Source organism: Enhydra lutris, unplaced genomic scaffold, assembly GCF_002288905.1.
Source record: "Enhydra lutris kenyoni isolate GAN:26980312 unplaced genomic scaffold, ASM228890v2 scaffoldscaffold18, whole genome shotgun sequence".
In the NCBI taxonomy this organism is placed as follows: Eukaryota; Metazoa; Chordata; class Mammalia; order Carnivora; family Mustelidae; genus Enhydra; species Enhydra lutris.
In genome coordinates this window covers 6,935,171-6,958,810 of record NW_019154102.1, presented here as the reverse complement: position 1 = coordinate 6,958,810, position 23,640 = coordinate 6,935,171, and the positions used below count along the sequence as shown (strand labels likewise).

At 38.8% G+C, this 23,640-nt stretch overlaps 1 protein-coding gene across 2 annotated transcripts in view; it reads right to left on the bottom strand.

The window, feature by feature from the left end:
- Window positions 1–23,640, bottom strand: part of LOC111148192 (echinoderm microtubule associated protein like 6) — a 272,095-nt gene that overhangs the window by 130,410 nt on the left and 118,045 nt on the right. For both annotated transcript variants that reach the window (XM_022504656.1, XM_022504657.1), the window contains exons 5-6: window positions 17,787–17,972; window positions 16,043–16,178 (exon numbers count right to left, since the gene is read on the bottom strand). In XM_022504656.1, coding sequence (XP_022360364.1) covers window positions 16,043–16,178; window positions 17,787–17,972 — 322 coding nt within the window. The remainder of the gene's footprint in view (window positions 1–16,042; window positions 16,179–17,786; window positions 17,973–23,640) is intronic.

Here is a 23,640-nt window from a genome sequence, read left to right as displayed (position 1 = left end):
AAATTAAACAAGATAGGGTGATGGTTTTTTTCCCCTATAAACCTAACCTTATTAAAGATGCCATACCGATGAATACCCTTGGTAAAGAGGTAAAGGTAATTAAAAAAAAAAAAAAAAAAAAGCACTCAGGAGAGAGTTCACTCAGATGGAAGAGGAGGCACAGGGAGAGGATGTGGAAATGCCAGCAGGGACCTCCGAGGCCCCTTGACCACCCCTCTCAGGAGGTGGGTGACTGAGGCCACCGAGGGGGTCAGGAACAGGCCAGGGACTCCTGGCCCTCCCAGCAGTTCTGGTATCCTAAGGGTAGTGCTGAAGGCAGAGTTAGGGGACCTAAAGGAAAGAAGAGGGAGGGAGTCTCTCCAGAGATTCGTGAACACAGACGACTCGGTGACAAGCCTGTCCTTAAGATTTACAGAGCTTAATACAAAAACAGAAATGTGGACTCCTGGCTAAAAAATGATTAAGAATTTCAAGGTGGGACACAGAAAAACACTAACCAACCGCCCACCCCCGCTCCTCCCCTCCACCACCGCCCCAGTTAGGGATTAAATGGGATCCTGCACGCAGAGCACTTGGCAGAGCGAGCCCTGGGAGCTGCTGCAGGAGTCATGGGGCCTCGCCACAGGCTGGGCACGGGCTAGTCCTAAATTGCCTGCAGCTGGCCTGCCACACAAAAGGGCCATGGCCTGCTGCTAGTGCCTACAAGGGCTCTCTGCCTGAGAATTCATAACAGAATTCATAATGAAAATTACTCTTGACCAAATCCTTGGTTACTTCAACATTCATTCTGCAGGATCCCAAATCCTATGGTGACAGGAACTTTGAAGCATCCACAGCTTAACAGAGGACCTCAGAAGACAGAAACACATGACCAAGTCCACCCAGCAAAGAAACCCCCAGGCCAGTTTTTACCTACGACATGCTCAGGAAGAGTGTTTCAAGGGGAACGACTATGAGAACGAAGCAGATGGTCAACTTCTGCTTGTCTGACACCACATTCCACCCCGAGTCTGAACAAACCACACCACCCTTGTCCGTTGACGGCTACTTCGCCGTCCCCACCTCCTGCTCACACTTGGTTCCTGGCAGCACCACCACCTTCTCAGCAGAACAACCGTGGAGTAGGCGACAATGCCCCAAGGATGATGAGGGGGAGAAGGGGATAAGGGCAGAGGAAAATAAAAAAAGCCAGCCAAGGAACAAGGAGAACAATGGAAGGTACTGGAAGGTACGCACTTTGTTTCTATTGTAAACAAGGGTGTTCTTAGATTTGAGAGTTCGTCTGTTGAGTGTTCTATACCAGATCTGCTCAGCCCTAGCACTGTTAACACTGACTGCTGGATAGTTCTTCCTTGTAGGGGTGATCCCAGCAAGGTGACACTACAGGAGGCTCAGCAGTGTCCCTGGGCCCTCCTCAGACAGGCCAGTTGCACTCCACAGTTGTGACAATCAAAAACATCTCCAAACAACGTCAACTGTCCACCAGTGGACAAAATCTCCCATAATGGAGAACAACTTAACCCCAAGATCCTCAATGTACTCTGAGGAAGAAAAATGGCATTAAGAAGAATAAATAGTGGGGAAGAATAAGCTGGATTCCCACCTTCCAGAACAGGGTGACCTGTCTGAGGTGATGGCCATGATATGCGCCTCCCTAAACCTTTCTCTGACCTCCTACCACTGCTCTTTAGGGCTTCAGCTTGAACACAGCAGGATGACACAAAGAAAGGAACCAAGCTGTGTGTGTTCCCTTCTGTGTCCTTGTCACTTGTGCTCCTCCCCAAGGCTCTGTGCTCCAGTCACTCACATCCTTCTTCCTACATTCTTTATTCCTTCAGCAGCAGCTGTTTCCAAAGCACCTGCAGGTTCCAGGTGTGCTCTTTTAAGCCCTTGAGAGGCATCAGGGAACAAAGAGATTCCTGCTCTTATGGAAACAGACAATAGCTATAAGCATAATAAAAAGCAAATCACACTGTTACAGGGTGAGAGAAGTAGATCTGGCAGAAGGCGATGGGAAGGGGATGGGGAGTGCCTGGGGAGGTAGAGGCAGAGTGGGTTTCAATTTTAAATAAGGCATCAGGACAGGTTTCCTTGAGCAAAGTCCTGAAGAGGAGGAGGGCAGTGGTCCTGCAGGTCCCTGGGGTGAGTGTTGGAGAGGGAGCAGCCTGGGAGCACAGAAGTCACAGGGGACAGTAGTAGCCAGAGCAGAGGGCAACACAGGAGGAAGCCATGAGGGGGAGGAGTTGGTAGCCCATCCTGTGGCCTTCAATTCTTTATTTGGAGAAAAGAATAATATGATTTGGCTGATGTAAATTTTGAACAATCTCTCTAGCTGCTATTCTGAGAATAATGTTTGAAGCAGGGACAGAGGGTGGAAAGCAACCGCAGACATCTAGGTGAGAGACGGTGGTTTGGGCCAGCAGTGGGGCAGCACCAGTGGGGAAAGCCTAAGAAGGAACATCTTGCATTCTGGGTACTTCAGCCTCCTACTCTTGCTTAATGCTGAGGGAATGCTGCTTGACTGAAAACACAGTATCTCTGGAATGGGAGTTTATATAGTACATTAGAACCACAATTCAACAAATACGTGATCGAAGTTAAAGTAAATACACAAAAAACTTCAATAAAATGCCAAAAACATGCTTTTTATAAGAGCTTATCCAGTCCAAGGCATGTATCTGATACTTAGTAGATGCTTATAAATGTTTATTGAATGAGTACATATATAATACATCTTATACTATGTGAATAATTACCATATTCCTTTAGACATAATCATTTACAGCCACTAACTCCAAGTATTTATTACCACTGATGTAATTCATTTTGGTTGCCTTGCTATAAGAATTATTTTTGGCTTTTCTGTTACTGCTGTAAGTCACTTAGTCTTCATTATTTTATGCGGATCATAAATTTGTTTTAAAAATGATCCAACTCAAAATGGATTTTTGAAGTTTGAAGTGATAGAAATTAGAACCCAAATCCTACAACTATCTGGATGCCCATGACCTGACCTCACTGTATTCATCCATAGGGTGAGGGTTCTACATGCTGACATCCAATGTCTCTACCAGTTCACAAATTCCAGAATTTTTCTCCGAAAAATACGTTGGGGGTTCCACCATCCCATATATTTGAGAGTCCTTAGAAATACCATATGATCCAGTTCCTTGGGGTCAGTTGCACTGTGGAATTCAAAAATTTTGGATTTTGGACTCATGTAATACATCTAATGGGGTGTGGAGCAGCACAAATCAAAACTACATTGAGATGCCACCTTACACCAGTTAAATGGCCAAAATCAACAAGACAGTAAACAACAAGTGTTGGAGAGGATGTGGAGAAATGGGAACCCTCTCACACTGTTGATGGGAATGCAAGTTGGTGCAGCCACTTTGGGAAACAGTGTGGAGATTCCTCAAAAAATTAAAAATAGAGCTTCCCTATGATCCTGCAATTGCACTACTGGGTATTTACCTCAAAGATACAGATGTAGTGAAAAGAAGGGCCATCTGTACCCCAATGTTCATAGCAGCAATGGCCACAGTCACCAAACTGTGGAAAGGACCAACATGCCCTTCAATGGACAAATGGATAAAGAAGATATGGTCCATATATACAATGGAATATTATGCCTCCATCAGAAAGGATGAATACTGAACTTTTGTGTCAACATGGACAGGACTGGAAGAGATTATGCTGAGCAAAATAAGTCAAGCAGAGAGAGTCAATTATCATATGTTTTCACTTGCTTGTGGATCATAAGTAGTAACACAGAGGACATTGGGAAGTGGAGAGGAGAAGTGAGTTGGGGGAAATCAGAGGGGGAGACAAACCATGAGAGACTGTGGACTCTGAGAAACAAACGGAGGGTTTTGGAGGGGAGGGGAGTGGGAGAATTGGGTGAGCCTGGTGGTGGGTATTAAGGAGGGCACATATTGCATGGAGAACTGGTGGTGTGGTGCATAAACAATGATTTTTAGAACACACCAAAAACAATTTTTTTTAAACTAAAAAAAAAAAAAAAGCAAGAAAGAAATTTCTCCAAAGATACACAAATGGCTAATAGGCTTATGAAAAATGCTCAGCATTAGTTATCATTAGGGAAATGCAAATCAAAACCATAATGACATACCACTTCACACCTATTAGAATGGCTGCTGTTAAAAAAAAAAAAAGAAAAAGAAAGACTTGGCAAGAATGTGGAGAAATTGGAAGCCTATGCAATGCTGATAGAAATATAAAATAGGGCAGCTGCTATAGAAAACAGTATGGCAGTTTCTCAAGAAAATTAAAAATAGAAGTACCATATGATCCAATAATTCCAGTTCTAGGTATATATCCAGAGCAATTCAATGCAGGGTCTCAAAGAGATATGTGTACACCTGTGTTCACTGTAGCATTATTCACAATAGCCAAAAGGTGTAAGCAACACAAGTATCCATCAAAGATGAATGGATAAACAAAAATGTGGTATATATAATGGAATATTATTCAGCCTTAAGAAGGAAGTAAATTCTGACACATGCTGCTACATGGATGAATCCTGAAGACATTATGCTAAGAGAAATAAACCAGTCATAAAAGAGCACATCCTGCTTATATGAGGTAACCGAAATAGGCAAATTCATAGAAATGGGAAGTAGAATGGTAGCTGTCAGGGGCTGGAAGAAGAGAGGAAGGAAAGTTACTGTTTAATGGGTATGAAGTTTCAGTTTGGGAAGATGAAAATGTTTTGAAGATGATGGTCCTAATAAGTGTACAATAATGTATATGGATTTAACTGATGCCACTGATCCACTTAGAAATGGTTAAAATGGAGGACTTCTGGGGAAGATGGCAGAATAGGAAGATCCTAAGCTCACTTTGACCCACAGATAAAACTAGGTAATACCCACATCAGTGCAAGTAACCCAGAAAAGGACCCAAAGACTGGCAGACAAACTCTCCACAGCTAAAGATAGGTAAGTGGCCACATCGAAGAGGATAGGAAGGGTAAAGATGCAATTGGAAACTAAATGGACCCACAGGACTATCCATGGGAGGGAGAGATGTTGTAGGTGCAGAGAAGAGAAAAACAGATTCTCATGCTAGGGAGCCCACTCAAGGAAGATGAATCCCATAACACTTGACTTTGGAAAGCAGAGGTGCTGAGTTTTGTGAATAGAAACTGAGTCCCCACCCTTAAGGAGCACAACAAACAGCTCTGTGGAGATACAGCAATAAAGGCAGCACACAACACACATGGGAGATGCCCCTGAAGCACCGTTCTGGTGAACAGGAGCTATTTTCACTACATGTAGGGCACTACAGGACCTCTTCTTTATAAGGTCACTACTTTCAAGAATAGGAGACATAGTTGACTTTTCTAACACCGAGCTACAGATACAGAGAGTTAGACAGAATGGGGAGATGGAGGAATGTGTCCCAAACGAAGGAACAGGACAAAATCACAGCAAAAGAGCTAAATGAAATGGAGACAAGTAATATGCTTGATAGAGAATTTAAAGTACATGTTACAAAGATACTCACTGGACTTGAGAAAAGAATGGAGGACCTCAGTGAGACCCTTAAAGAGATAAAAACAAAAAAAGAACCAATCAGAGATGAAGAACTCAATAACAGAAATTAAAAATACATGAAAGAGAAAAAGCAGTAGACTAGAGAAGGCAGAAGAATGATCAGTGACCTGGAGGACAGCGTAATGGAAAGCAATCAAGCTGAATGGGAAAGAGAAGAAAATAATGGTAAAAAATAAAAGTAGAGTTAGGGAACTCCATCAAGTGTAATAATAACATTTTGCATTACAGGGATCCTGGAAGGAGAGAGAAAAGGGGATAGAAAATTTATTTGAGGAAATAATAGATGAAAATGTCCTAAATTTAGGGAAGGAAACAGAAATCCAGATCTAGGAGGCACATAGAACCCCCAATAAAATCGACCCAAGGAAGTCCACACCAAGACACCTAGTAATTAAAGTGGTGAAAAGTAGTGATAAAGAGAGATTTTAGAAGTTAACAAGAGAAAAGAAAACCGTTACAAACAAGGGAACCTCCATAAGACTATAACGTAATCTTTCAACAGAAATTTTGCAGGCCAGAAGAATGGCATGATATATTCAAAGTGCTGTAGGAAAAAAATCTACAGCCAAGAATATTCTATCCAGCAAATCTATTTTTCAGAATAGGAGAGATCAAGAGTTTCCCAGACAAGAAAAACTTAAGGGAATTCATGACCATTAAACCAGACCTATAAAAAATGTTAAAGGAAACTCTTTGAGGGGAAAGGAAAGACCACAAGTTAGAGTCAGAAAAGGAGGAAACAAAAAATAACTGTATCTACAACAATCAGTCAAGGGATTCACAAAGTAAAAGGATGCAAAGTATAAAACCATATACTTAAAACTTGGGGGGTGGAGAGAAGTAAAGAATGGGTTTCAAATTTAGGTGACCATCAACTTAATATAGATTGCTCTGTGCATAAGATTCTATATAAAACTTAATGGAAACCACAAATAAAAAACCAGTCATAGATATGCAAAATATAAAGAAAAGAATCCAAGTATATCACTAAAGAAAGCCAACAAACTGTGAGAGAGCAAGTAAAAGGAACAGAGAATTACAAAACCCACCATAAAACAAGTAACAAAACCGCAGTAAGTACATACCTATCAATAATTGCTTTGAATTTAAATGGACTAAACACTGAAATCAAAAGACACAGGGTCATAGGGGAAAAGAGAGGAAAAAAATAAAACAAGACAAAACCAGAGAGGGAGACAAACCATAAGAGACTTTTAACCATAGGAAACAAAAGTGAGAGTTGAGGAGAGGAAGTGGTGGAGGGATGGGATAGCTGGTGATAGACATTAGGGAGGATGTGATGTAATGAGCACTGGGTATTATATAAGACTGATGAATCACAGGCCCGAACCTCTGAAACCAGTAATAATGGTAATTAATTGAATTTAAATTTAAAAATGTAAATAAAAAACAAAAACAACATGACATGTCTATATACTGTCTACAAGAGACTTGTTTCATACCTGAAGACACAAGCGGATTGAAAGTGAAGGGATGGAAAAGCCTCTATCATGCAAATGGGAGTGAAAAGAAAGCTGTAGCAAAACTTAATATTGGACAAAATAGACTTTAAAACAAAGACTATAACAAAAGGCAGAGAAGGACACTAATTAGTCATTAAGGAAATAATCCAACAAGAAGCTGCTATAACAATTGTAAATATTTCTGCACCCAACAAGGCAGCACCCAAATACATAAAGCAGATAATAATAAATATCAAGGAAGTATCAATAGTAATGCAATAACAGTAGTGGACTTTAACAGCCCACTCACATCAGTAGAGAGAGCATCCAAACAGAAAATCAACAAGGAAACAATGGCTTTGAATGACACATTGGACTAGATGGATATAACAGATAATACTCAAAATATTCCATCCTAAAACAGTAGAATACATATTCTTTTCAAGTGCACATGGAACATTCTCAGAATAGATCACATATTAGGCCACAAAGCAAGTCTCAACAAATTCAAAAAGATCAAATTCATGCCATGCATCTTTTCTGACCACAACTCTATGAAACTAGAAATTAACCACAAGAAAAAAATCTAGAAAGAACAAATACATGCAGGTTAAATAACATGCTACTAAACAATGAATGGGTCAACTAAAAAATCAAAGAGGAAATCAAAACATACATGGAGATAAATGAAAATAAAAACATAACACAAAATCTTTGGGGTGCAGCAAAAGCTATCTAAGAGGGAAGTTTATAGCAATACAGGACTACCTCAAAAAGCAAGAAAAATCTCAAATAAACAACTTAATCTTACATCTAAAGGACCTAGAAAATGAAAAACAAAACCCAAAACCAGTAGAAGGAAAGAAATAATAAAGACTAAAGCAGAAATAAATGAAATAAACTAAAAATATAATAGAACAAATCAAAGAAACTAAGAGCTGATTCCTTGAAAAGAGCAACAAAATTGATAAACTTTTAGGCAGCTTCCCTCCCCCCCACACACAAAAAAAAGAACAGAAATAACAAATGCACCACAGAAACACGAAAAACCTATAAGACTATTATGAAAAATTATATGTCAAAATTAGACACATTGGACAACCTAGAAGAATGGATAAATTCCTAGAAACATATAACTTCCCTAAACTAAATCAGGAAGAAATAGAAAATTTAAACAGGTCAATTATCAGCAAGGAAATTGAATCAGTAATCAAAAAACTATTGACAAGGAAAAGTCCAGGACCAGATGGCTTCATAGGTGAATTCTACCAAACATATAAAGAAGAGTTAGTACCCATTCTTCTCAAACCATTCCAAAAAACTGAAAAAATTCTTTCTATAAGCCAGCATTACCTTAACACCAAAACCAGATAAAGACACCACACACACACACACACACACACACACACACACACACACACACAAAACAAAAACAAAAAACTAGAGGCCAATAGCCTTGATGAACATAGATCCAAAAATCCTCAATAAAATATTAGCAAATCAAATCCAACAATAATTTTTAAAAAAAATCTTTCACTATGATCAAGTGGGATTTATTCCTGGGATGCAAGGGTAGTTCCATACTTGTAAATCAATCAACGTGATACATCACATCAATAAGGGAAAGGATAAAAACCATATGATCATTTCAATAGACGCAAAAAAAGCATTTGACAAAGTACAACATCCATTCATGGTAAAAACCCTCAACAAATAGGTCTAGAGGGAACACACTTCAACATAATAAAAGCCATCTATGAAAAACTTAAAGCTAAGATCATACTCGGTGGAGAAAAAATGAGCGCTGGGAACTCAAAGACTGGGAACAAGAATGTTCAGTCTCACCACTTTTATTCGACATAGTACTGCAAGTCCTAGCAACAGCAACTGGACACCTAAAAGAAACAAAAGACATCCAAACTGGTAAGGAAGAATAAAAACTTTCACTAATGGCAGATGACATGATACTAAAGAGAGAAAACCCTAAAGAGTCCACCAAAAAACTACCAGAGCAGATAAATGAATTCAGTAAGGTCACAGAATACAAATCCAATATACAGAAATCCATCACACTTCTGTACACTATTAATGAAGCAACACAAAGTGAAACTAAGAAAACAATCCCATTTACAATTGCACCATAAGTAATAAAATACCTAGGACTAGACTTAATCAAGGTGAATAAACTGTACTCTGAAAACTATGAAACACTGATGAAAGAAATTGAAAACAATACAAATAAATGTGAAAATAGTTCATGCTCATGGGTTGGAAGAACAAATAATTAAAATGTCCATACTACCCAAAGCAACCTACAGATGTAATGTTAAACCCTATGAAAAATATAATAGCATTTTTCACAGATTTAGGACAAAAAATACTAAAATTTATATGGAACCACAAAAGACCCTGAATAGCCAAAGCAACCCTGAAAAAGAAGAACAAAATAGGAGGTATGAAAATCCTAGATTTCAAGTTATACTACAAAGCTGTAGTCATCAAAATAGTATGGTAATGGCACAAAAATGGGCACATAGATTGAAACGACAGACTAGAGAACACAGAAATAAACCCATGATTATATGATCAATTAATCTTTGACAAAGGAGACCAGAATATGCAATGGGAAAAAGACAGTCTCTTCAATAAATGCTGGTGGGAAAAATGGACAGCTAGCTACCTGCAGAAGAATGACAATGGACAACTTTCTTATATCATACAAAAAAGAACTAAAAATGGATTAAGGACCTAATTGCGAGATCTAAAACCCTAAAAATCCTGGAAGAGGGAGCATAGGCAGTAATTTCTCTAACATTGGCCATAGTAACATTTTTCTAGATGTGTCTTTTAAGGGAAGGGAAACAAAAACAAAATTCAACTACTGGGACTTCATCAAAATAAAGAGCTTCTGCATGGCAAAGGAAACAACCAACAAAACTAAAAGACAAGCTACTGAATGGGAGAAGATATTTGCAAATGACATTGCTGATAAAGGGTTAGTCTCCAAAATTTAAAATAAACTTACCCAATTCAACCCCCAAAACCCAGATAATCCAATTAAAAAATTGGCAGAAGACATGAACAGACATTTCTCCAAAGACATATAGATGGCCAACAGACAAATGAAATGATGCTCAACATCACTCATCATGAGGGGACTGCAAATCAAAACCACAGTGAGATATCACCTTACACCTGTCAGAATGGCTAAAACCAAAAACACAAAAAACAACAAGTGTTGGGAAGGATGTGGAGAAAAAGGAACCTTCGTGTGCTGTTGGTGAGAATGCAGACTGCGGCAGTCATTGTGGAAACAGTATGGAGGTTCTCCGAACAATTAAAAATAGAACTATCATACTTTCCAGTAATTCCACTACTGGGTATTTGCCCAAAGAAAATGAAAACACTTTTTCAAAAAGATATATGGACCCCTATGTTTATTTCATGATTTACAATAGCTAAATTATGGAAGCAGCCCTAGGGTCCAATGATAGATGAATGGATAAAGAAGTGGTATACATATAATATGGAATATTACTCAGCCATAAAAAGGAATGAAGTCTTGCTATTTGCAACAAGAATGGATCTAGAGAATATAATGCTAAATGAAGTCAGTCAGAGAAAGACAAATACAGTATGGTTTCACAAACATGGAATTCAAGAAAGAAAAAGAAAAAATAATACAAAACAAAAAACAGACTTAACTAGAGAGAACTGATGGTTACTAGAGGGGAGGTTGGTGGCGGCATAAGTGAAATAGGGGAAGGAGACTAAGAGTACACTTATAACTATAAGCACTGAGTAATGTACAGAGTTGTTGAATCACGGTATTATACACCTGAAACAAATGTAACACTGTATGTGAACTATAATGGAAAATTTTTTAAATGGTTAAAATGTTTATCCCAATTTTTTTTTTTAAAGCCCTCAAGAAAATATTTTGGAATTCCTGGTGTTTTGGCTTTTAGAACTGTAGATAAGGGATCCTGGAAAAATTCAGTTGTTGGTTTATATCATCATGTGTTCTTGGTGAGAATTTGTTTGCAGACTCACCAATCAGCAAAAATTCATTGAAACTCACAAAAATGTAAAAGTCATTGTTGTAAATGAAACACTACTATTCCTGATTGAGGAATGATCCTCCTGGCTTATGAAGGCCATTTTGTTTGACTAAGACTTGGGCAGGGACCAGAAAGCCCCAACCATCAGCTCTGGCCCTACAGATTCAAGTTGATGTGAGCACGACCCATCTCCAAAGCTGGTTCAGTTCTCGATCCACAGTGTCACTGTTTTCAATGGAAGTCAAAGGTCTACATTAGCTCAAGCTCAACTAAAAAGATGTGAGAGAACTGATTTATACTATCCCTAATAAATTGCCTTTTTTCCTGAGCTTAGCGTGTATCTTAATGTAAACTGTTCCATCTCTCTTGATGTTTAGCAATTAATAGTTATTAGAATATGCAAACACATGCAAATCTTAAGAGTGTTTACATACAACCTGGAAATTGCCATTTGGAAGCCTACAGGAGAGGTAACAGCTGACTTCACAGGTAGCAGACTAAGTAGGTATGCTTTATAAATGGCCCAAATGTTAATGAATAGCAATTTCTGAATTGCTATTCATTAACATTTGGAAATTCATAACATTTTATGTTTAAGAAACGTAAAATATCACTACTAGGTCACGGAAATTGGGACATGGCCACGGTTGTCTTGGTAAATTTGTTTGGAAAGCTGTTTGGCTGTTTGTGTAAAATGAGAAATCACTATATTTTCATGGAAGTGAATTCAAAAGTAATTGCTACTCAAAAAAGTGAAAATGTGGAAGGAGACTCATGTACATCAAAAAATTCTTACAAGGAGGCACCTGGGTGGCTCTGTCAGTTAAGCGCGTGACTTCGGCTCAGGTCATGATCCCAGGGTCCTGGGATGGAGCCCCACATTGGGCTCCCTGCTCTGCAGGAAGCCTGCTTCTCCCTCTCCCACTCCCTCTCCTTGTGTGCCCTCTCTTGCTGTGTCTTTCTCTGTTAAATAAATAAATAAATCTTAAAAAAAAAAATAAAAGAAATTCTTACAAGAGTGAAGCCATCCATCCATGCAGCTTCACGGTCAGATGGAGAACACAAACATTCTAACATTGCTTTGCTTGAATGTGCTCCTTTCAAGTGTATTTTGTTTCCATTTTTGAGGAGGAGAAAGCCAAGGGTTCTTTCAGGGAGGATGGAGTGGGACAAAGTACATCCACACGTCCTCTGCCCACTCTACCTTCTTCCTCCTGTTTCATCCTTTCCCCATGCCCTTTCCGTCCCTGTCCCTTCACTTTTTTCCCCACATTCTAAGCAAATGCTTAGAGGACCAACGGCAAGGTGTTGGCTAGTGAAGGGGAATCTGGTTCAGAGAGCTGTTTACATTCAAATTACCTTTCACTGAAAAATGTTTACATTAATGTAATGTAATTAATGTAATGTAAAACTGTTTACATTACAACTACTTTTAATCCTCTCCTCATACCCTACATATCTTAATCCCTATCCTTATGCTGGGTCTCCTACCTCAGGCTGGCCTCTCTTCTACTGTAGAGGGCGCCCCTGTCACAGGGGTGTGACAGCCGGCCTCTGTGAACACCATAGGCAAGGCCACGTTGAAACCCTCCTCCCGTTCTGAGCTCTGCAAAGGTGCCTCTGAACTCAACTGCCCCCTTTCCTGCATCAGGGTGAGGATGCACCAAGGCTGGGGGGAAGGTGAAAAAGCCTCTTGGAGGTTTCCCCTGCATGGCCCTCTCCATGCAGCCTGGAGAACTTCAGCTGGATCTGGGGTTGTTACCAACACTTTAACCAGGCTTTTGTTCTTCTGACGCTATACATTCACCGTTTTTCCACTGAGAGCTGGAATGAATGCCAACATTTCTTTGGAAGTTTGATGGTACAGAGTGGACTTCTGTTACAGTGTTGTCAAGAGTGTGACAGGCAAAGGCACCACTGATGAGGGTGGAGGGAGGGTACTACTTGGACAAAATTTTTTATTTCACTGGTATTTTAATGAGTAAAAACATATATATGTATTTTGTGTGTGTGTATACATATATATATATATATATACACACTATGTTGTTTGTATATATTTATATATTATATAAATATATTAAAATAAAAATAAAAATATAAAAATATAAATATAAAATATATAAATATAATATAAATATATATTTATAAAAATATAAATATATAAATATATATTATATAAATATATATATAAACAACATAGGATATATATATATAGTATATATATATAGTACATATATATATACATAGTAAAGCCATGAGTTCACAGATATTATTGCTTATAGTGAGGAAGAGTAAAAAAAGGAGAGAGCTGTATTAAAAGCAATTTAAAGTAAAAGACTAAGAAAATAAGAATATTAGTGAGCAGGCACTATAAAATCACTATAAAAATCAAAAAGATGGCAAGAGTATGGCTACCATTGAAGAAATGGCACAAATTCTCAAGGCTCCCTTGGTCTCAAACTGCAGCGTGGTCTTTATGATCCTTTAAAAAGCATAGTCCAGGGGCGCCTGGGTGGCTCAGTGGGTTAAGCCTCTGCCTTCGGCTCAGGTCATGATCCCAAGGTCCTGGGATCAAGCCCCGCATCGGGCTCCTTGCTCAGCAGGGAAGCTGCTTCTCTCTCTCCCTCTGCCTTACTTGTGATCTCTTTCTCTCTTTCAATAAATAAAATCTTAAAAAAAAAAAAAAAGCATAGTCCATTATTTCCACAGCAATAGAGGCCCTTATCTCACTGGTCATCCATCTATAAGTGCACACCACCTCTCCCCTGATAAACTGTAAGTCCAGGCACTACTTGCCACACCTGTGAGGTGCAGGCATGCTTCTGGTCTACCATGCGCCACCTGTGTCTGCTTTGACCTTGGCAAGGGTGTGTGTGAAGGAAGCGTTTGAAACTGAAACAAAATGTAGGATGTCCCTGACCGTCTTCCTCTGACTCTAGGGGACAGGAGTTGGCCATACAATCAATACAACCCTGCCCCCCTGTTACCTGGAGCTCTTTCTGCACTGGCTCCTGAACTCTCCTTTGAGAGCCCAAAGTTAGGAACTGAGCATCAGATAGAAAAGTAGAGCAGGGTAAATACGGTTTCTGCTCTGATACCCACTCTAAAATTTATACCTTATCTATGGGATACAGTTTTTGGATGAGCTGGAGAAAGTGACCACCAGGAAGCAATCATCATTGCTGGCTGATGCTCCCCAGCATCCAGCCAGTTTATGGTCAATAATCCCACCTGGTAAGTTTACTCATCCAGTATCTAGTATATGATGTGCTCGCAGTTCACCTTGAAACATATACCAGGAAGTTTCATGACTCAAGGTCAAACATTTTTGGCTGCTTTACTAACATGTTTTACCTTGCTCTTCTGGATGCTTACTTGCTCATATGTCTGTTTGAAGTATTTTTCTGGATAAAGTTATACAGGCTCATCTCTGTGGCAAAGAACTTAAGGGCCTCCACTGTCTCCTTGTCGATGTTCTGAAGCAGACCCTAAATTTTACAACTTGCAATGTTGACCCTTGTGCCTGGTATTCAGAAATGCATCCAAGCCAAGATTCTGAGCTTCCATAAGAAAACAACAATCCAATCTCCAGACTGGCTGACTTTTGGTATTTAATAGATATTTAAGGAAGCTGGTCTCTAGGTACATACAGGAAGGATGATATCCAGCTCACTTCTCTATTGCTCAATTTTTAAGAAAGGTTTGGTTGACAACAACATTCTCTAGGGAGGATGGCCTGGAGACCAGGCAGTGCTCTTCTCTCAGCCCACTGCAGTCTACATCAGGCCAGCAGAGAGCTCTGAGCACTGCCAGACAATCTGGCCTTCAGAAGAACCTCTGCAGCTGCATGGCCACAAGCCCACAACAAGGGGCTTCATGAAAGAGAACCTGATGAGTAACAGCTCGCTCCATGCCCTCTGAGGACTTCCCATCCCATGTCAGAGACCTGTCTAGCAAGATTCTTAGCATTGGGAGTCATTCGCCTTCACCTGGACACTGAGTAAGTTTTCACCTTGTGGACGGCATGACTCACAGTACTAAGCACCCCTCCCTCAGCACTGGCTGCAGGAGCCAAGAGCAGAGTCTGGAGTACGCCTGCAGCAAATGAACAGAACCCCCCTCCGTGCTTAGTGTATGAATACCGTCTGGGACTTCATCTTATCTTTTCTGTTTACAGCTCCACTTTAAACTCTCTCAAGCCCAAATTCTTTCTTTGAAAATAACATTATAAGTCTATCGTAAGAATTTTGAAAGATGTATATAAACTGTTTTGTATTCCCTGGTACACATACTCAGCATATATAATAATAGCTAACAGTTATTGAGTGCTGACTGTACCATAACTTATCCTAAGCACTCTGTAAGGAGATTTAATCCTCACACAACTCTATGAGGTTGTTATTAGTATCATCCCCATTTTTTAGAAATGAGCAAATGGAGGCTCATGGGTTTTTAAAATACTGATTCAAATCTATCATAGGCAAAACTTGGATTTGAACCCAAGTCCCCAACTCTGATCCCACTACTAGGAGTTACTACTTTAAAGCTTTTTTTTTTTGGTCTTGTTCTCTTATCAATTATTTGCTTATTTTTGGAGGCTGGGAACAGTCTCATTTAGGGTCACCAACTAGTCCAGAATTTCCCAGTTTTATAATAAAAAAGCTCATTTCCCAAGATAGCACTCAGTGGTTTTCTTATTATGTTCTTGATCTTTGTAGCAGGACCATTGCTAGTACCTACAGATACCTTCATGCATATGAGGAAGAAGAGGTACCCATTTATTTGGATACTTTTGATCTTCTTTCAATGTATTTATGTAAACTGCCTTAAATCCTTTCTAGAATAAGATGGGGTACAGAGAAACAAATATAAATACAGAACTTCACATTGTATTTAACACCTTTAGAGTTATGAGTATTAATATATATATTACCTTTATATCCTTGTTCTGTCTCCCTAAGATCAATTTTGGTTATTGGCTTGAAATCAGTATCCCATAATCGAATACACCCATCTCGTCCACCAGTGGCAAAGCCTTCTTCACAAGCATACATGCTAAAGATTCCAGCCTGTTGAGTAAGGCAGAGAATACTCAATACTGCAATGATTCTCAATAGTCATTATAGTTGGATCTTGATTTAAAAAAAAAAAAAAAAGCAAAAACAAAAGTTTTTTAAAATACCTTGTTCTCTATTGAAATCCTGACAATCGACCAAGTAGCCACTTATAAAATCCTTCGTTTTGGTTAGATCAAAAATTAATCACAATTACCACCAAAGCAAACCAGTTCAAATGCTCCTTTACCATTACTAAACTGATGGCAATTTGAAAAAAAAAAGAAAATCATTCACTAATTCCTTGGTTAAAGTCGATATGAAGATCAATCTCCTTTATGTGACTACTAATTCTTATAAAGAAAAGGCAACAATGGAAGTGTTTCATATAAATTGCCAGTCAGAATAACGAAGCAAAGAACATAAACACTTTCACTGGTAAGCAGGTGCCTGAAATGCATCTCAGTGAGCTCAAGAAGGCAACACCTGAGCCTAAATGAAGACAAATTACATTTGTGTTAGTTTGTTAAGGATTATGTAAAGATGCTTCTTTTCACATGAGAAATAGCTTCATAACTTAAAGATGCTTCTCCACAGGAAAATATTTTGCCTGGTCTCTTGAAAAGTGCTACAGGAATATACTATCAACTTAAGATCCAGTGTGAAGAGAAATTAGGTTACTAAGGCAGCTGCTTTTATGCATAAGGACAACTACTAACCTCTGAATTGTTTTAAAAGCTGTTTCATAATTAGTAAAGCCAAGAAAGTTGGTTCAACATACAAGACAATGAAAGACCTAAAATTTCCTAGCTCTTTTACTAAGATGTGCTTCAACTTTTCTTTGTATTAAGAGTAATAGGTGACCAGTGTGGAGGCAATTAGTTACAGGTCTGTTGAGTTTCCAAAAAATTTTTTACCCTGTTTCCATTTACTACAATAAGCTTCAGCTTTCACACTCCCCATTCTTCTGGGCATTTCCATTTTATCATCTACAGATACGGCAATGTAACCATTATCACGTGTCAAAAGAGAACAGAATGGTCAGAAGTAAAGTTTGCCCTTGTTCTTACAAAGCAGACCCTCATAAGAGAGAAGTTTATAAATGGTTTCTGTTTGCATTTTAAGAGCTTGTGATTCGGACATGGCGGTGATGCTCACTCATTCAGAGCGAGGAAATATTTACCCTTACTAACCAATGTAAAAACAATAGTTATCTACACTCATGCTATTCAACACACAGGCCCCAGGCCAGCAGAAATGGCATCTCCCAGACTTACTGAGTCAGAATCTGCATTTTAACAAGATCCCCAGGAGATTCATGGCTACCTTAAAGTTTGAGAAGTATTGATCTAGAAGATGAAAAGGATCATAAAATAATTCTATTCTTCCAGATGTTGGTGAATAATAACACTAATGAACCAATAATTGAGGTGAAGGCTAAATTATTAAGCTTTTGAAATATTTCTTTTAGGTGAACAAAAATAATTTGAGAAATCTTTCATGAATGTGTAGAGAGGGTTCAGCAGGGTCCGCTGATTCTAAAGCAACAGGAAAAAAAACACATATTTATGATGTCAACTTTTTAAATAAATAATCACCCACTTTCCACATGGACATACTCACACTATGTGCGCCTTGAATGGTGCGGACTAAATTGAGCCCTTTCCAGACGTAGATGTCTCCATTTAAAGCACCAGAATAGGTGATGTCTTCTTTGGCACATGCAAGGCAAAGGATGGTCTGAAGATCCCCCGTTTTGCCAAATATCCCTCTTTTTGCAGTCAGGGCATTTCCACAGAGTGTCCAAAACTGCAAAGTCATAAAATGAACAGATCCCAAAGTAATGTCTTCATTCTGATGCATTACATTATTGGTATTTGCTTCTATTTCAGTACATTTTTTTGGCTAAATCTTTTATTGCCCCCTGCCCTTGAATTTTTAATTTAAATGCAATTAATTAACATAATGTATTATTTGTTTCAATGGGTACAGGTCTGATTGTCTTACACAACACCCAATGGTCACCACGACACATACCCTCCCCAAAGTCCATCACCCAGCCACCCCATTCCTCAACACCCCATCCCTCCAGCAAACTTCCATTTGTTTCCTAAAAGTGATTTTCTTATAGTTTGTCTCCCTCTCTGGTTTCCTCTTTTTTCATTTTTCCCTCTCTTCCCCTATGATCCTCTGCCTTGTTTCTTAAATTCCACATATCAGCGAAATCATATAATAATTGTCTTTCTCTGATTGACTTATTTCCCTTAGCATAATACCCTCTACTTCCACCCACGTTGTTGCAAATGGCAAGATTTTGCTTTTTGATGGCTGCATAGTATTCCATTGTGTATATGTGGTGTGTGTGTGTGTGTGTATACATACACACATACACTCACATATTCTTTATCTATTCATCTGCTGATGGACATCTTGGTTCTTTCTATAGGTCAGCTGTTGTGCATTGCTGCTATAAACATTCGGGGGCACATGTCCCTACAGATCACTAGATCTTTGGGGTAAATACCCAGTAATGCAATTGCTGGGTCATAGGGTAGCTCTATTTTCAACTTTTTGAGGAACCTCCATTTGCATCATTTGCTATAGCTAAACTAGGCACACATAATTTACCTTGTTCTACTGCAACCAACAGAACTGTAAAACCTTTCAGCCAACTGAGAGCACCATAAGAAAAACTTTAAAGGTATTTTTTTAACTTTCAAAAGTTCTAAAATTCCCAAACTTTACTAAATGCTTAATGGTGATTAAATACAAAAGGTCAATGTTCTCAGAATTAGAATAAAGTGGACAAATCATCAGGTTTTTAATTTTTGGGCAAATTACAGAAGCAGTCTAGGTTGACTGTAGAGAAGTTTAGAAATACAGAAAAGTATAAAGAGGAAAACTGAGATATCTACAACATCCTGCTAATGTGTTGATAGATCTTCCAGACATTTTTTTCCAGACATAAAATAATGTCTTTTTAACTAAAATTTGTGATAAATCTTCACTGTAGAAATGTTACTCAAAAACTTTTCTATGAGTTATCTTTTATATAGCCGAACAACTGATTAAGCTTTTTAGTTTTCATTGTATAATCTATCATGTGGGAGAATCGTTACGCATAAAGCTTTAGCTACTTTATAGAAAGTAATAGCAAGACTTCCATGGTTATACAGAAATTAAGTATTTTGCTTTGACATGGTTTTTTAAATGTATGAATTGGTATGACTTTCCTGCTGTGTATATAGCCCCTCAGTTTATAAAGTCTCTTTATGTTTATTTGATCTTCCTAATATCCCCTGACAACATGCTAAAGCAGCTATTCCTATCATCCCCATTTGGAAGTGAGGGCAAAGGGGCCAACATGGTTTGCTCAAGGTAAGGGTTCAAAGGGTGTCTTGCATGAGAAAATATTGAAATCTTGATTTTGCCTTGACAACTTTAAGTCTAATGAAGATACTTAGAGTGCAAGAGACAGTTTCAAGGCAGCATCTTCAGACCACATACAAGTGGCAAGAAAATTCAAAAATAGAGAACCACATTGAATCACTTGGAATGAGCAAGGCTAGGATCCGGATCAGTGGTGAGGAAGAAGTTACATCAGGGATGAGGACAGCAGGATTAGGCAAATCCAAGCGACAAAAATTTTTTAAAAGTGTGAGGAAAAATCAGTGACAAGCCAAACATTTTGTGCCTATGGGAGAGGAAAAATGGTGGCCCTCTCAGAGTAGTTAAGTATTGAGGGAAGCAGTTCTGGGATGGTTGTACCACCAGGGAGGTCTGGGACTCTGGCGCAACTCTGGGACTCTGGAGGAGGGGCCCTTAGGGAGGATGAGAGGCGGGTGTGCAACCACATGAGACAATACAGGATTCTTCTCTCATTAAGGAGGCAAGCATCAACTCTGGTGATTGGTTTCTTTGGGCACATACTACTTTTATGAAAAGTACACATGGAAAGAAGAAAAAGATCTGGAGAAAAGATGGTTAGGTCCACACTTTGGGAAAACATTTAAGTATTAACTTGCAACCTGAACAAACTACTAGATGTAAACACTTACTGGTAGTACAAACATGCTAAAAACCAAACAAGGTGGCCATTTCCTTTTCTCACCATGTCTCCCATACATGAAGATTAAAAGTAGAGTAATAATTTCGTAATCATTATCCCTAAAGAAGAGTAATTGCCTTATAGCTATTTTTTAACTTAGAATGTGCACCTCTGATCTGAGTTACTGAAACACTTTTAAAACTTTTTGGTATTTAACATACAGTGCAATGTTGGTTTCTCGAGTAGAATTCAGTGATTCATCACTTACACACAACCCCTGAGTTACTGAAATATTTCTAATGGACAACCACAAAACAGAGAGAGACCATCCTCCTCAGACACAAAGGTTTTCTGATTAAATCATCCAGCTGGAGGCAACAATACCAACATGAAACATTCCAAATAATCCAACGACTCTCTAAAAAGTCACATATAGATATAATGCCAGGACAGGTAAGAGATTTTTCATAGAAATGGCAAATCTCTGATCTGTCTTCTCGAGAAGCACTTGCTATTTGGAAAACAGTGACAATTTACAGTAGCAACACATCAGTAAATCCACATCAAATGAACAGACATTATCTTCCCCAAACTCCACTGCCAGATTGTAATGCTAATTTTGTTAGGACTGGCAGCTACCCTGGAGTTCATCTGGCTCTAGGTAATCTCCAGTGTCCCTTCTAGCTGTGACTAGGGACTAGAGAAGGATCAACAATATCCACAAACTTGGGAGGCTCATCTGCTGTGAAACCAAGCAAGCATGACAATGCTCAACGGCTCCTGTCTTCAAGCATTCATTTCAGGTAATTGAAATTTGCCTGTCTGCCAAACCCTGGGAATTTGCAAAAACAGGCTTTCACTCTAGCTACACAATTTCACATGAAAATACTTTCTGGGAGTGCATCAAATATATTTGCATTCAACTTGTGACTGGAATCATTCATTTGCTGTTAGGTAGGTTTGGCGGGTGCGGGGGGTTGGGGAAGGTGGGGATCCTGGAATTGGTTCTAGAAAATACAGATAATGAAAATATTTGTTGAAAGCTGCTCAAACTTGTGGATTTCCTTCTAAACAAAATCAATAAAAATGGCTAGATGGGCATTTGCAGATTATTCCATTTGAGGTCAAAAATACTTATTTTTGCTTAGAAAAAGATGCCTGGGGGCACCTGAGTCCCTCAGTAAGTTAAGTGTCTGCCTTCGGCTCAGGTCATGATCCCGGAGTCCCTGGGGTCCTGGAACCCAACCCTGCATCGTGGTCCCTGCTCAGCGGAGAATCTGCTTCTCCCTCTCCCACTGCCCTTCATCCTGCTTGTGATCTCTCTCAAATAATATCTTTAAAAAAAAAAAAAAAATGCCTGCCTGCTAAAACATAATTAACACACCTAATGGGATAAACAGCTCTGTTTTCAGATGAAGTTCTAGGGTTTTATATGTCTCTGTTTTTAGAATTACCTGATTAACTGATTAAAAGACCTAAGCAAGGATGGAAAGAAATAGGGAAGACGCTAGAGAAATCATTAATTAAGCAGCTAATCTGTTATTTTTCATAATCTGTTCTTGGGGGGGGAAAGTCAGGCCAAGACAGATCACTGAAGAAATAATTTCCAAGAGTTCTACACAGGAAGCCAGAGACTGAATTTAAATCTTATCTGTGCCACCATATTTGTGATCCCAGGAGAAGGGAAGAAAATTAACATTATTGTGCCCTTTACTTGCTCCACACCCTGTTTAATGTAACTTTTAATAAATTCAGATGGTAGTGATCCACAACCCTCTAGGTTTTTTGTTTGTTTAAGATTTATTTATTTGACAGAGAAACATAGCGAGAGAGGGAAGCAGGTGGAGAAGGGGAGGGAGAATTAGGCGTCCTGCTGAGCAGGGAGCCTGAGGCGGGGCTTGATCCCACAACTGTGGGATCATGGCCTTAGTCTAAGCTTAACGACGAAGCCACCCAAGTACTCCTTGTTTTTTTTTAGAGAAATTCAGCCTCAGGGAGATTAAGTAGCTTTCCTAGAGTAAAGGAGAAGGAGGTAACAAGGATTGGAAGTCAAATAGCCTTCTACATTTTGGCTTCCACACCGTAGGATATGCAGGTTGGATGGCGGCTCGAGGGTCAGCGTCCCAGACTTCTAGAGAGCCATCAGAGCCTAGTGGAAACCAGGCTTATCATGATCTCACATAATTCTTTGATTGTGGGTTAAGAGAATAATTCAGTGCCTTTGCAATTTGTTAGACTGATCAGAAACTCATGTTGGCAGATACATTTATCTTTGATTAATAAAAACTGTAAAGGGAATTACTATTTAATGGCTATTTTCTGGCCAAAATTTTTCAAAATACTGGTTTCCTGAGAAAATTAGAAAAGAGGGTCTTCAATGATGAAAACACTGATAATATTTGAATATATGATGGGCTAAGGACCTTTCTGCTCCCGAGTGCCAAGATTCTATGGGTGACCAATACCTCCCCATTAACTCATGACTGAAGTGCAATCCCTCCCCTCCTTTGGGTAATGCTGCCTTCCAAGCTCTCCCTACCAGACTTACCTTACCCATCAAGGCTCAGCTCAAATACCATCCGCTTTCTAAATCGCTTAACATTCCTCTAGCCAGTTGGGCTCTCCCCGCTATCACTAGAGAATTTTGAATTCTTATAAATTGTTCTGTTTTAATGTTTTTATTGCTATACATCAAGTAAATTGTAAGTAGGATCAGTGTTTAGTCCTTCACATGACAGAAACACAACTAATGCTATCAAATATAATGAGTCTCTCAGGTGGACTACATCAAACAATGAAGGACCCTCCAACTGCTGCCAAAGCAAGAAGTCCCTGTATGTGAGCAGACATGGTCTCAGGTTTTTGCACAAAATGTTAATGAAGCCCTAAGGTACTGGTAGGACACTTGATACCTTTGAATAATAGAGCCTATAGCTTTATCTTTTTCTTTAGTTTTTTTCATTACTTTTTTATTTTGGAAATATGTTATTATAAAATAATTTTTAAAAGAAAGAAAAAATTAATCATCAGCTCATGTACTCATGTATTCATTAACTGTTTAACACTTTAGGATATCTTTCCAGTTTACTTCCTACACAAAAACATAGATTACTACACTACTTGTGATCTCTGTCTGTCAAATAAATAAATAAAATCTTAAAAAAAAAAAGATTACTTCTAAAGTAAAAAGAAAAAAAAAAATCAAAGCAACAAATTTACCACAACCAGTGGACTGTAAATAAATCTTGCCTATTTCCTAATAACATTAAAAAAATCATCTAAACCATGACTTGTAATGATTGCACAGTATTTCTCCCTATGGATATACCATATTTTATTTAACCACCTGGAGGCAGTTAGGTGGCTTCAGGTCCTCTATTGTCTGGTTTTATTTGCTTTTGGTAAATTATTCAACAATGAACCCATCCT